Source organism: Fusarium poae, chromosome 3 (assembly GCF_019609905.1).
Source record: "Fusarium poae strain DAOMC 252244 chromosome 3, whole genome shotgun sequence".
In the NCBI taxonomy this organism is placed as follows: domain Eukaryota; kingdom Fungi; phylum Ascomycota; class Sordariomycetes; order Hypocreales; family Nectriaceae; genus Fusarium; species Fusarium poae.
The window spans coordinates 734,062-747,924 of record NC_058401.1 but is presented as its reverse complement, the minus strand read 5'-3'; the positions used below and the strand labels follow the sequence as shown (position 1 = coordinate 747,924).

The window sequence follows — 13,863 nt, the reverse complement described above, 5'->3', positions numbered from 1 at the left end:
TTATTTAATTTTTTTTAACTACTTTAAAACCTTTAATAGAGTAACTTTATAAAGTATATAAAAAAGCCTAAATAGTAAACTTTTTAGCTTCTTAAGGCTATATAAAAGTATAAAAGTTAATTTTAAAAATTATAATATTAAAAAGCTTTTCTAAAAGAAGCTATATAGCCTAAAGACTAAATTCTTTTAAATTAATTATATATATAATTATAATATTATTATTATTATTAATTTTACTTTTATTATTATCTTTATTCTTATTTATAAGTATATAAAGAGGCAGTTTCTTATATAAAAGAGTTTTTTTATTTAATTTAATAGAATTAATAAATATAGAAAACTTAGCTATATTATTAAGTATAGTTTCTTTAGTTTTAAAAATAAGTATATTTATATAAGATTATAATACCTTTTTTACCTTTCTATAAGTAGCTTTATTACTTTATACTAATTTAATAATATTTTAAAGGGCTATTATAATAAGTAATATAAAAGAGTAGATTTATAAATTTAATATAATTTAAGTACTTTATATAGTATACTTATTTTATATATATTAATTTTTAAAATTTAATTTAAAAAGTAGCTTTTTTTAATTATAAATAGTATAAATAGAGTAAAAAATAATATAAATTAAAGCTTAAAATAATATAAAATTAAATATTATAATATTAAGTTATAAAAGGGTATATTAAAGGTATTATTAAAGTTTAAAGGAAAGATATTCTTACCTTATTATATATTATATAGAGAAAAAAAAAAAAGAAAAAAAATTATTATAAAATTAATAATATAATTATATAGATATATAATTTACTTATATTAATAAACTTTATCTTATTTAATAATTATAAAAAATATCTTTCTAATAGGTCTATATAGAAGGGATTATTATATTAAAAAAATATCATATCTGCACTTTTGGGACACTGCTCCCTGTGGCCTTCCGTACATTCGAGCAATCAAGCCATTATGGACCCCCTAGCTATTGTTATTATTGTCCTCGAACTACATTCTTATCCAGCAAAATTATCATGCAGCCCTGAAAGCTTCTCCTAACAGTGGAGCGCTTCTGCAGTGTCGCTCAGTAGGTCACTGGAGCGCAATGTCAATCTTTGGGTATCCTGTGTTATGTCTCTCGAAAACGTTCTGGCACTCTAACACATTTTTACTGCTGGTTTCAAGTGGCAAACTCTCCCGAGTGCACGTATGGGTTTATTGGGGCAAGGACTCGAAGTAGCATCCCTGTGTTCTAATCTGTTGGGAGTCTATTGGAGTGTCTCTGTGTAAGCTATTCGCGACAAGTAGAAGTGCAGCCTCAGAAGTATTCCAAGAAGCGAATTCGTCTCTGCTCGTCGTTCATCTTCCCAAACACCTCCACCTCCTTGTCTTTGACCGACATGTACCATTTCATCAACTCCTCGCCCACGTCCATCTTCAAAACTTCATCTTGCTTCAAATGGTCCAAGGCTTCATTGAGAGTGGACGGCATACGGGTGTTGAGGCCGTGTTCGTTCCGCTTCCTCTCGTCCATCATTTGAGGGAAGAACTTACAATCCTTCCAGACCAATTCCGTTGTCTTCTCAAGGCCATCCAGACCTGCAAGGAGAACGCCCGCGGCGAATAAGTAGGGGTTCGATGTAGCATCCATCATGCGAAATTCCCAATGCCAGTCGCTGATCTTTCGCACCGGGAGGTCACGGTTATCAGTACCGAAACCGACCCATGCCCCACAAGCATCGTCGACAGAGCGGACATAACCGTCGTAGTTGGCCATTCCAAGGGCACAGAGGGAGCCCATGTGACTGAGAATGCCAGCAATGAAGCAGTCGGCAGATCCGCCTTGGAGATTGTCGAGAGAGAGATGCATATGCAGGCCGCTCAAAGGTCCAGCCAGCGTTGGCTTTGGAGTCATGGTTGCCTTGAGGTTCCGGCGAATGCATATGGTGCGAATGGTCTCTTGAGCCACGATGAGAGAGTCGATAGCTTGCAGCAAAGTCTGGGGTGCAAGGGCAATCTCTAGCTGATCCCAGGCTTCGGCATGGAAGTGGTAGATAGCGATGGAAGACTGTTGGAGGGCATCGACGACTTCTTCAACCAGGTTCAAAGTGTCGCCGCGTAAGCCAGCAGGTCTCGAGTAGCCGTTCAGTCGATCCAGCGGCTTGATGATGTTGTCTTGTTCATCCAGAATCACAAACTCGATCTCGAATCCTGCAAGCGCCTTTGCACCCCACTCTTTCTCAAGACGGGTGAGAGTCTGGATGAGCAGGGTGCGCGGACACTTGTCGAAGCGTGATGCAGCATCCTTCTGGTCCATGAAGCTCATGACAGTGGCGTGGCCACGGTTGAAACCGCAGAGACATAGCGATTGCCAGTCCGGGCGCAGGCACCAGGTTTCATGGTAGTCGCTCAGAGAGAAGGATCGTGGGGCAGTGGAAATGGGTATAATCATGCTGTTCTGAGCGAGGCAGACGTTTTCTTGGCCGCTAGCGATTCGGAGGCATCGATCGACGGGGAGGAAGCGAGCGCGCAGGACGCCTGAAAGGTCGATCCATTGGAGGCGGATGAACTTGGTTGACGGGTGCGCCTTGAGGAACTCGGCTAGTGTTTCTTGGTCTGGCGACATGATGTAATACCTGGTGCTGGGTGTATCGAGACTCGAATGTTGACGGTAGGAAGAAAGAGGGAGAAGTGGAGGATGTAGGTAGCAAATGTCTGGGGGGCTCTGAGTTTTGATGTCAGTCCTTTGTTGTCTGAATAATAATCCCCTGCACCTTCCCCAAATCAAATGTGCACTAGCGGAGACAGGGTCTTGGCGATCATATGCATAAAGGCGGGGCCTATTCTAGAACCCGCGCCTGCTTCAGCGATTCACCTATTCTGACAACCCAACACTAGTCACACTCCCACTTCGGCGAGATGAGGGCTTCCGATGAGCTGACTGCTAAAACATGTTGTTTTTCACTTCTTCTCTTCTCACTACACTTCTTCTCTTTGCCTGCTTACATTACCCCTTGACCAAACCGAACTCAAAGTCTCACTATGGCTCTTCGTCGCAGCGTTTCATCTGTTGACGCTATTGACGCTGCACTCTCTTTCATTTTGGGGCTAAACTCAAACAAGGTCGCCTGGGATCAGTGCCAGTTCATATGGGATTCTCGTGGATTGATCGAAGCAACTACTGATGACGAGGTACGCGCCCCTCCTTTCAGTCACATTCAAACACTGTTTTTAATTGACCGTAGATGGCTATATTCGGCGCCAAAGGAAAGGTAATGACACCGAAAAATGAACTTCTCCTATTTGAGTTACGACACTGCCTGGACTTCGGGTCGCGACCCACGTATCGATTCTGCGCTGCAGTGGAGGAGAAGCCTGGTGGCTCGTTGCACGAGCTCAATTTCAGAGATGAGGATATGGAATCTGGACGCGACTGTGACTATTTCCGGAGAAGAGTCCTGGATCTTACCGAGCAGGCAAAAGTTGCAGGTCTTGAGAGTGCCATGAGATCATTTTTAACTAGGTCTGAACAGAATGGAGGCACCGCTTTAGTCAATGGAGACAGCGCTTTGGTCAACGGTAGCAAGGCTCTTGTCCTGTCTTGGACTTGAATACAATCACATTTCATACATCCTGGCTGCACTTCTGCACATAGTCATTTACACGGCTGCATTTGTCATCTTTATGCCTCTCCGTATCATCCAACTTGCCCAATTATAGCTAGACACTTCTTGATAAACCCCGCACCGCGCTTACATTCACTATCAACAAATTTTACCCTGACATAATTTCTACCATTATGTCCATTTAGTCAGGTACCGAATATGCCGCCAGCCAATGCTTTTACATCGTGCGAGGCATGTAGGTATGTCTTTACCAGATGCCACCTCAGCTACCCAGTCTTCTCCTTCGCTATAACTAACTGGCTGATAGACGTCTTAAGCGTAAATGCTCAAGAGATACCCCATCATGTCGTCTGGTAAGTCATCACTTTTGTCCGCTTGGGCATATAAATCTTATGTCTCTGTGTAGTGTACTCGGCTGGGTAAAACATGTAGCTATAGAACTGAGAATGTCAACCCAAACCCAAGATCACCTAGCAATGGCCTGACAAGCCAAGGTCACACAACTCCGGCAGCAGAACTAGACATGCACCGAACGGTCAACTTTCCATGCTCATACTTCTTAGAACCCGAGTTATTCCAGCCAATATCTAGGGACACATTGACAAGCAATAGTAGTTCGTTTTTCATCGGCCAGCAACTACGCTTTGCCAATAATGATACATTCGACTCTTTAATAGACCGCTACGAGGATACTATTCACCAGTGGCTTCCCATGCTCAGTATCAAACTACTTAGGCAAACTGCGAAAACTCTGAGAGATTCAAGTCGAGGCGCCGTTGATGTTCTGGTGTTCTTGGCTCTCGAGGCTCTCATTACTCAGAGTGATGACCCTGATGAGCATGTCTTATTGCCACAAAACAACAGTTCATATTTGAAAGCAAAGCAGGGCAGCTTCATTGCTGAAAGCGATGGAACTATCAATATTCGTCTGATACAGACTCTCGCCCTATTAGCCTTGTATGAGCTTGGCCATGGCATCTATCCTGCTGCTTATTCGACAATAGGACAAGCTGTTCGACTATCTACCTTGGTTGGATTACGCAGCCAAAGAGATGCTAAAAAGCTGTTCGTGGAACCGGAAACATGGACATTATGCGAAGAGGAGAGACGAACTTGGTGGGCAATTCTGATGCTTGATAGGTATGTACAGATCTTTATATCATGAGAGCTTTATCATTGATACGTATTAGGGTTATTGTTGCAGGTTCCCCGCAACTTCTTATGGCTGCTCCAGAACCAAACACCAATGATCTTCTTCCCTGCAACGACGATGATTGGAAAAATGGACGAATAGGTTTCAACGAAGCACTATTTACGCGGAACTTCCATTCTCCCTCGTCCGTGGGACAGTTTGCTAGAGTATGCCAAGCGGTCCATATATTTGGCAAAGTTCTTGATAACATACGAGCAAGAAAGAAAGACAATGACCCAGTCGAACTCACTGCTGAGGCTTTGCAGCTACACATAGTACTAGAGGCCTTAGATCAGGGCATCGTGGGAAATGACTGTGATATGGCGATGGCACACGGGAGCTTGCATGCTGCGTTGTCGCTGTGCAGCTTAGCTCGACTTCTGCTATACAATGAATATGCGTGTCACGAGCCCATCTTTCGCACATCAGGGGAGAGACTGGCTGCTGAGGTTGAAATGCAACAAATATCTTTGGCTAGTATCCAAGATATTGTATCCAAGACAATACCAAACATGTCGAGGCAAATAGTGTCGGCGAGTCAAGAACAAACAAAAAGACCGACACATTCGCCTATCTTGGCTGGCTGCCTATATCATGCAGCGACAGAGTGCGCGTGGTTCATCAAGGAGAACAATGATGTGGAGATGATGACTGGTTTGGAAGCCATTACGCAAGCATTTACAGTGCTTAAGTCCGAGTGGACTGTTTGCGGTAGGCTTGACTCACCTCTCCTTGTTATGTTGGAAGTTGACAGCGCTAATGAATCTTGTGCAGATAAATATCTGTCATACTTGGAGCGAAACGGGCGTTGAAATTGATATATCATTGCAAGGATAATGGGGTCGAAGAAAGTCTTGATAGGTTGCTCGTGTGTTTTTATCTGTACATAACGACGTCGCATTCCCGCTCTGTCCGCTTTGCTTACCCTGAGGTCTACGACAAACTCAAACCCCACCTCCGCTCTGCCCGCTCCAACGCTGACATTCCCGCTCACATGGAATGTGCCACTCTCTGTCCGAAGTCCCAAAAATATGTTAAATTATCATAATAAATTGGGCCCCAAAAGATTCTGAGTTATTATAAAAAAACGCATCATCTCCCGTCTAGATTTATTTCGTTCTCTCATCAAAACATCTCACAGTTATTTCTTGCATCAGTAACCTCTTATACTTCATCATTTACTATCTGTCCTTTCGATCAACATGCCTGAGCTCGTTTGGCTTGTCACCGGCTGCTCCTCCGGTTTCGGGTCCGAGATTGTCCATCAAATCTTATCCCGAGGCGACAAGATCATCGCAACTGCCCGAAACAGTACAAGGATTGAGCCACTTGCGAGTCAAGGAGCCGCTGTCCTTGAGCTGGATGTCACGGATACACAAGCCAGCATTGATCAAACCATCGCCAAAGCCATTTCTATCTATGGCCGTATAGATGTATTGGTTAACAATGCTGGCTTTGTAGCTGCTGGGTCTTGGGAGGATCTCAGGTATTGCTCTCACTAGCTAATAGTATTCTCGAACTCGTTAACAGGTCTAGTTATGAGGATTTTGTTTCCTCCTTTGAAACCAACGTCTTTGGACCAATCAAGGTTACGCGTGCCGTGCTTCCGCATATGAGAGCCAGGAAATCAGGAACCATGGTATTTATTAGTTCTCTGTCTGGTTGGGTCGGACACCAGTTCACTGGAGCTTATGCGGGATCAAAGTTTGCTCTTGAAGGTCAGCTTTCCAACTACTTCAACCTGTGACTACCTTTCCGTATTTTAACATAAAATCAGGTGTTGTTGAAAGTTTGCACAACGAAACCAAGTCTCTCGGTCTTCGCACTCTGTTGATGGAACCTGGACGCTTTCGAACCCAGCTTCTGTCAACAGGCCATCTTCAGCCAAAGCAGAGTCAGATTCCCGATTATGAATCAGCTTCCAAGACTCATCATGGCCACCTTCATAGCGGAGATCTGACACAACCTGGAAACCCGGAAACGTTCGTCAAGGTCGTGCTTGACTTGGTCAGAGAAGAGGGTTTTGCGCAGGGAAAACATGTCCCGTTTCGTCTACCTGTTGGGAAAGATGCAGTAGAAGAGATTGGGGCTAAAGCTAGGGATATCTTGGACGTAATGCAGGAGTGGGACTCTGTTATAACAGAAACTGATTACTAGTAGGTAACACTGAGAATAAATAATTCATAGTGATTTCGATTCTGCCAGAGTACTAAAGTCTCGAGAAAAGATAAATATGGCTTTCTGTGTCTTTGGTTGGCCGTTCATGTGAAAGCAACCTGACAACATTAGCACTGTTGGTTAAAGGAACAACCATAGCTAACGTTTATCGTATATCACATGATACCTTGGGATTTCTAAATCGAGCAACGATCGATAGCAATCAAGCAAAACTAACGACCTGATTACCACAGGAATCAACCAGAATTGAGGATTGTCTATCCACTCATGTAGGTGACAACCAACACCCAACAACCAACAGCCAACAGCCAGCCATTGGGTACTAACCAGGATCCTCGTAAATTCTGCCTCAGGCAGAATATTCTCAAGGACCTCCGTGACCCCCACCACTAACTGTTCTGCGAAACTATATGCTATCTAGCTTACCATACCGACTTCTTTCTATACCTAAAAAGACGGCAACTTCGTTGTAATAATCAAAATGACGAAGACCCGAGAAAATTACGACAATGTCGCGTGGGATAAGAACGACAAAGCTTGGGATCAATCACAGAAACAGCTCCGTCTCAAATCTACCTGCCGCCAGGTCGAGGCTCTAGCCGAGGTGGCTCTCGGGAAGACATCAGCATCACTTGTGTCACCAATATTTTTCGGCGGGTTTAATGCTCTCTATCGAATCAAGTTTGTACAAGATTCCTCAGATGTAATTGTTCGACTGCCTTGCCCCAATCTCGTCCAGTTCCCAAAAGAGAAGACCCTCTATGAGGCCGCAGCTATGTCGTGCCTTGCCCAATATACCACTATCCCGGTTCCAACCCTCTTTTACCATACTTCTTCATCAGATGTTGGACCTGCCTTAGTCCTACAACACATACAAAGCGTTCGGGACATGTCAGATGCTCTCGCGATCCCCAATCAAGACCCAGAGGAAACCCCGGTACTGAACCCAGAAATTGAAGAGACCACGCTGAGGAAGCTATATCAGCGGATTGCTGTCATTGTTTTGGAGCTTTACAAACCCACCTTCCCTCGAATCGGGTCGTTGACTGAGGTTGAAAAGGGTCGCTATTCAGTGGCCGGACGACCTATTACCCAGAACATGAATAACATGATTCAACTTGCGAATATCCCAAAGGCGGTGTTACCAGAAAAGAACCAGACCTATGAAAATGACCACGATTGGTATATCGCCTTGGCAGAGATGCACATGGCACAATTACTTTTTCAGCATAACGATCTCATCCGCTCAGAGGACGACTGCCGAAATAAATATGTAGCCCGCATGTTATTTCATATCCTCGCAGAACAAGGCCGCCTGTCCACGTTCGGATTCGTCGATGATTTCTGGTCGGCCCAGGCCTGGAATTCCGGGCTTGAGTGTCCCACACCTGACAGCTGTGATGACTTTCGACTTTGGTGTGATGATTTCAGACCCGTAAATCTTCTTCTGAATCAAGAACACGAGATTGTCGCAGCCATTGATTGGGAGTTCACATATGCTGCACCCACACAATTCAGTCTAGATCCTCCGTGGTGGTTACTGTTAGAGGCACCTGAGATGTGGTCCAAAGGAATCGATGACTGGGCAAATGTTTACGACCAGCGGCTTAAGACCTGGCTGCTCGCAATGGAAGAGGCTGAAAGCGCTGCGACTGATCCGCCACCAATCAAATTATCCTCTTACATGCGTGAGAGCTGGAAGAGTGGTAGGTTCTGGCTCAATTACGCTGCGAGGAAGAGTTGGGCCTTTGATGCCATCTATTGGAAGTTCTTGGACGAAAGATTCTTTGGTCCTCGGGAAGTAGTCGAGCACGAGGATTTGTATTGGAAAACAAGGGTTCAGTTCTTGGGTGAAGAGGGGAGACAAAAAATGGAAGTATTTGTTCAAAGAAAGATGGACGAGGTAAAAGAGCGTGTCTTGGTTGACTGGGATCCCACCGCAGCAAAAGATCTTTTGTCCAAGACGCTAGGGAATGAGGACCAGGTTTAACATTTAGTTAAGAAGGAATATTAGTCACTCCTGTTATACGAGTAGTAATGAGAGGTATTTTATATTGCCATTGGTAGTGCTTATAAATACTTACTACCTAAAAATTAATATGTCAATTTATGCATAACATTAGCCGACTTCTCCGCGCGGGGAAGTTTTGCAAAATGATTAGATATACATGTTTATGTCCTACGTCATAATCCTGGACGCACAGCTGCACGCTTAGACGCGAGTTCCAAGAATTTAATCCTTTAGATGCTTGGCGTAGCAGCAGAAGAATATGCAGTGAGACGCCAAGATGGATGAACATAGACTAGGATCAGAAACCAATTTAATAAAGATGACAGCCCCTCATCTAATTACGTTTGCTGTATTGTGTTTGGACTTTCACTCTACCAATACAAAATGGAATACCAAAACCTCCAACAATCAGTCCCCAACGGAGATTCGTCACGAAAAAACGAAAAGGCAACCATGCCCTTGGGTGACGGTACACTATTGCCATCTAGTGAACCACAAAGCGATTCTGCAATCCCAAACTCAGAAACTCAGAAAGACGCGTCGCAACGCCATGGCTTTGTCCAGAATATGTTTCAGCATTGGGAAGTGTACAGATCAAAACCATGGAATATGTGCCTTTTACTACTACTAGGCACTGCCTTTGCTGTTGGACACCACCTCTTCTACCTAAATCTTGATGGGAAGACAGCCACAGAACAATCCCTCATGCTTCGATACGGCACAATCCTCGCATTTTGCGCCAAGGCTAGTCTTGGTACAGCAGCTGCCATAGCCTTCCAACAAAGAGCCTGGCTAGTTATTCGTCACAAAATGGCTCGTCTCCATACCGTGGATTCTATCTTCACTGCCAATACCGATATTTTCTCATTGTTGACCTGGTCGTCCATCAAGAAAGCCAAGATAGGCACTCTTATCGCCATCTACTGCTGGATAACTCCGCTAGTGGTTGTCTTGACGTCTGAAACTTTATCTGTTGTGGTCGGATCAAGGGTAGAGAATGGAACGTGTCCGAATATCCGGACTTTGAACTTTGCAAATGAAAAGTCGACTTATTGGCGCGACCCCGTTATAATCGATGATCATCATCTTATCTCGGTGTCGCAATGGAACTCGACTACTCCAGCGAACTTGATCAATTCGACTAATCCCAATGAGTTTGACTACTGGCATGCCCCATCTCGGCAATGGCAAGACATGCTCGCGTCCAGGGTTGCTTTATCGAACGAACCTATTGTCCGGAAAGGAGCAACGGATGAAGTATGTTCCAACAGTTGGAACTGCTCCTATGTCATCGATTTTGTCGCCCCAGGCTACAAATGCGAACAACTTGCGTCCGGAATAGACTCTAAAGTAAGAAATCTTGGACAGTCAAAAGCACCTTTCAATACGAGCGTCCTAGCACCAGTAGGTGATACTTTATATTATGCATTGAACGACTTGGGCGAGTACGGGAACCCGCAGATGAATTCTAGTAAACTAGGTATCCCGATGCAACCTCCCCCATACCCAAAGAACCTGGGCGCGTTCAGAGCAGAGCCTATCATGTGGATCGGCTATTGTACTGTCGAAGATTACTCGAAACCACAGCCATCGAATAGAGGTGATAAAGGATGGGACGACGCTTACACGCCAGTTATCATCGGCTGCGAACATTATGAGGTCAACTATACCATTCGGTTTGATATTGTGAGCGGAGTTCAGTCGCACAAGGTTCTTCATCGCGAGTATCTGAGAAAGGTACTCAACACTACCCTCACGTCAGAGATGGACACGGACGGTAACCTTACCGATCGAACCAGAGCGATTCCGGAGCAAAACTATGTCTACCCTTCTGATCTTGGTGAATATCGTCTCACCGCGGCCTATCATTCACTCGGTTACGCTCTTCGACACACCTTTAATGGGACAACAAAGATGCCACTCTTTGATGTCAAGTCAAATCTACTTTTGACTCCGTTGATCAGTCGACTGAATTATCTTCCAGTAAAGAACCTGGGCGAAGCTATCATACAAATGTACGAGAACATGATTATTTCGTTATTGGCAGATCCGTCCTTCCATGTTGTGTCATGGGCTTCCAACGGTAAACCTTCGGGTCCGGGGAAAGGTGGATCTTCAACAAATTATCCATGCCAAAAACAACAACATGTCAATGTGTTTAAATACAATGCTGTTCAGCTCCTAGCGGTATACGCTGCAAGTATCGCGCTGGCTATAGCAGCGGTTTTACTGGGGATACATGCCTATCGAGAAGAAGGCAGAATGCTTGATATGAAACCTTCATCCATCATCGCAGCTTCGAGGGCAACGGAACTCCATGAATCAATTATGAATGGAGAGGCTAGGATTGGTTATGGATTTGTGCAAGACGGTGACAGAAGTGTCAGAAGTTTCGGGGTGGAAGGTAAAGTGGCACAACCACGAAGAGTAGAGAGAGAATGACATTGTCCTGCTGCATCAGAAAGACCTCATTAAATATCAAACGTCACAGTTTCAGATTCGAACTGAAAGTTATATATGCACTAGAATGTGGACAGGTATTGTTTTTTTCAAGATTTTAGACATGGTGCTGGTGCTAACGGCCCAGATTAGTTAACTGGAAGGTTTATATACAATCCTACTCTTCATACAGCCACACACAGTTCACTATCTCTCTCTTGCTCAATCAGGAATTCGAGGCCTCATAGGAATGCTCTTATCTACATAAGATTTGACGCACTAGAATAGTTGATTTATGTCAAAGAGTACCAATGATAATAGTGCATTCTCCACTATATCTTAGAGTGCATAAACTACACATGCTTCCAATCTTATTCCCCGTGAGTGCAGCTCGTCACTGCATAAATCATTGATCCATATTCATCCACTCCTTCCAACCATCTGTCAACTCTCTTACGCTTTTCAATCACTCCGTCCTCATCGAGGTCATCCGGTACAGGCCATAGTTCATCGATTCGAAAAAGATTATCAGCCCAATCTGTCAGGTGAATATTGTAGGTCTTTTCCCACTGATGCCGGACACTAGACTGCCACAACGACTTGCTTGACGGTGCCGGTAAACCTTTTAGCTCACTCCCCAGATATATGGAAAAGCTATCCTGAGCGGAGAGCACATTGTCGAAAAAGTACATTGTGAATAGCGTCCGTCGTTTTGATTCTGCTACAATCCAGTCTTCCCACTTTGGCCGAATCCCTTGTTGCTCTGAAAGACACATCAGTCCTCGACGTGAACAGACACAGGCAATCTCTTGTAGATTTATGACGGCTTGTCGCAGAAAGGGTTTCGGACCTCCTGGGGTAAGATAGAAGAACAATACCATTGAGTAAATCAGATGTGCTTGGAAAGCCGCAAGTAGACTGATGTCATCGTATGTTGCGTGCCTGTCGTAAAGCTTATTCATCTCCCGTTGTATGACATCAACAGCCACTTCTTCACTCCCTGGAAGAGACTTTTCGCATATCCGGACTAGACTCAGACATGTCGAAAGCGGTGGGGTGATCAACTCTGTGGTGATTTGAGACGAGTGTATAAAAGGAGGTATTCCGCGACCTCGAACCATCATGGATGCGTATGATTTCAGGATGCGGTAGACGAAATTCATTATGCTGGGGGAGTACTCCTTGACGGTCTGGCCAGGCAAGGGCACATACGAGTTCAGCCAGCGGTTTTTGATGTCGTCGCTGTTGATTGGACATATGAGCGCGAGATTCGAAAAGTCTAGGAGTTCTGCCTCTTTTCCGTCATTATTTGGTCTGATGCTACTCGGTGGTGGCGTTTGTACAGTGGTTGATAATAAACTGATGCGAGTACTCCCTGCTATACTTTCCAGAGACGGAACAGTTGATCTCGGCGTCTGTTCTCTTGGAATGGAATCCTGAATAGTATCGACAGTTATATCAGGCGTTGAGATGGTGTAATCCATTTGAGTTTCATCATAGCTTGTATCGTTACCATCTCTGGTAGATTCTACTACCGGGTAGTCACACGCCAAGCCACGAAGTGCACATCGCCCGCACGTTGCTGGTCTTCGATCACATTTTGCCTTGGCGGACGAACAGGCCTGACAAGCCTTTTGCCGAGAAGTTGAATATCTTGAGGATCTGGTAGGTGGCATGGGCTATTCGCTGACATGAAAGAGTCACACTACATAGAAAAGGTTACTTTGCTGTCAGTCATTCTACGAAAAAACGACAATACACAAAAAAGCGGACGGCAGAATGATAGTCCGCTCTAACGCTGATCTTTTAGACCAATCGGAACACTTGAGACATCCGGCAGCATGTATCCCCTGTCATCTCAACACCCTCGTAAATGATGACGAGTTGTGGGTACGGAGTACTGATCATCAAAACATCGGCGATGCTCAACGATACAAGGCTCTTTACACAGAGACTTACTTTAGAGAAATATGAATATTTATCAAAACGGGGAAGCTGGGTGTCTACTATGGTAATTGGGAATGAAATATCTTGATGTGATTTGAAGTGTCGCAACATTAATCTGTAAGGAAGAGTACGAATACGGAACCATGAAATAACAGGTGTCAGTGTTTTTAAGGCAATCATCACAAATGTATAATTGTATGCATAAGACAGCATAATTCAAATAAATTAGAGGTAAACTGTAGCTACAAGACTATAAAATTGAGATAAAAAGCAAAAAGACAAAGGGAAATTCCCGGATGCGGCCGGGACCGTTGTAAGCCGAACTAGTTGCTTCTTCCTATCCTTCCCCTGATGCGCATCTCCAATTCTCAAGCATGTGGTAATTTTTACGTTGGGTTTTCTTCCCTTTGACATTCCATCACTCCATCGTCAACATTCATCGAAGCATAAAAACTTGATCCTTCTCGAAA

At 44.2% G+C, this 13,863-nt stretch overlaps 7 protein-coding genes across 7 annotated transcripts; 5 read left to right on the top strand and 2 right to left on the bottom strand.

Moving 5' to 3' along the window:
• Window positions 1-1,318: 1,318 nt before the first annotated feature.
• On the bottom strand, window positions 1,319-2,626 carry FPOAC1_007634 (uncharacterized protein; the record flags this gene model as incomplete). The annotated part of the gene is made up of 1 exon (XM_044852085.1): window positions 1,319-2,626. One exon carries the CDS (start codon window positions 2,624-2,626, stop codon window positions 1,319-1,321), a length of 1,308 nt encoding a protein of 435 aa, XP_044704755.1.
• A 416-nt stretch (window positions 2,627-3,042) lies between these two features.
• FPOAC1_007633 (uncharacterized protein) lies at window positions 3,043-3,611 on the top strand (the record flags this gene model as incomplete). The annotated part of the gene is made up of 2 exons (XM_044852084.1): window positions 3,043-3,192; window positions 3,246-3,611. 2 exons carry the CDS (start codon window positions 3,043-3,045, stop codon window positions 3,609-3,611), a joined length of 516 nt encoding a protein of 171 aa, XP_044704754.1.
• Window positions 3,612-3,948: 337 nt separating this feature from the next.
• On the top strand, window positions 3,949-5,630 carry FPOAC1_007632 (uncharacterized protein; the record flags this gene model as incomplete). The annotated part of the gene is made up of 3 exons (XM_044852083.1): window positions 3,949-3,979; window positions 4,190-4,766; window positions 4,817-5,630. 3 exons carry the CDS (start codon window positions 3,949-3,951, stop codon window positions 5,628-5,630), a joined length of 1,422 nt encoding a protein of 473 aa, XP_044704753.1.
• Window positions 5,631-6,020: 390 nt separating this feature from the next.
• FPOAC1_007631 (uncharacterized protein) lies at window positions 6,021-6,975 on the top strand (the record flags this gene model as incomplete). Its single annotated transcript, XM_044852082.1, has 3 exons — window positions 6,021-6,304; window positions 6,355-6,536; window positions 6,596-6,975. The coding sequence occupies 3 exons, from the start codon at window positions 6,021-6,023 to the stop codon at window positions 6,973-6,975; spliced, it is 846 nt and encodes a 281-aa protein (XP_044704752.1).
• Window positions 6,976-7,477: 502 nt separating this feature from the next.
• Window positions 7,478-8,986, top strand: FPOAC1_007630 (uncharacterized protein; the record flags this gene model as incomplete). The annotated part of the gene is made up of 1 exon (XM_044852081.1): window positions 7,478-8,986. The coding sequence occupies one exon, from the start codon at window positions 7,478-7,480 to the stop codon at window positions 8,984-8,986; it is 1,509 nt and encodes a 502-aa protein (XP_044704751.1).
• A 405-nt stretch (window positions 8,987-9,391) lies between these two features.
• On the top strand, window positions 9,392-11,449 carry FPOAC1_007629 (uncharacterized protein; the record flags this gene model as incomplete). The annotated part of the gene is made up of 1 exon (XM_044852080.1): window positions 9,392-11,449. The coding sequence occupies one exon, from the start codon at window positions 9,392-9,394 to the stop codon at window positions 11,447-11,449; it is 2,058 nt and encodes a 685-aa protein (XP_044704750.1).
• Window positions 11,450-11,817: 368 nt separating this feature from the next.
• FPOAC1_007628 (uncharacterized protein) lies at window positions 11,818-12,930 on the bottom strand (the record flags this gene model as incomplete). The annotated part of the gene is made up of 1 exon (XM_044852079.1): window positions 11,818-12,930. One exon carries the CDS (start codon window positions 12,928-12,930, stop codon window positions 11,818-11,820), a length of 1,113 nt encoding a protein of 370 aa, XP_044704749.1.
• Between the last annotated feature and the right edge of the window lie 933 nt (window positions 12,931-13,863).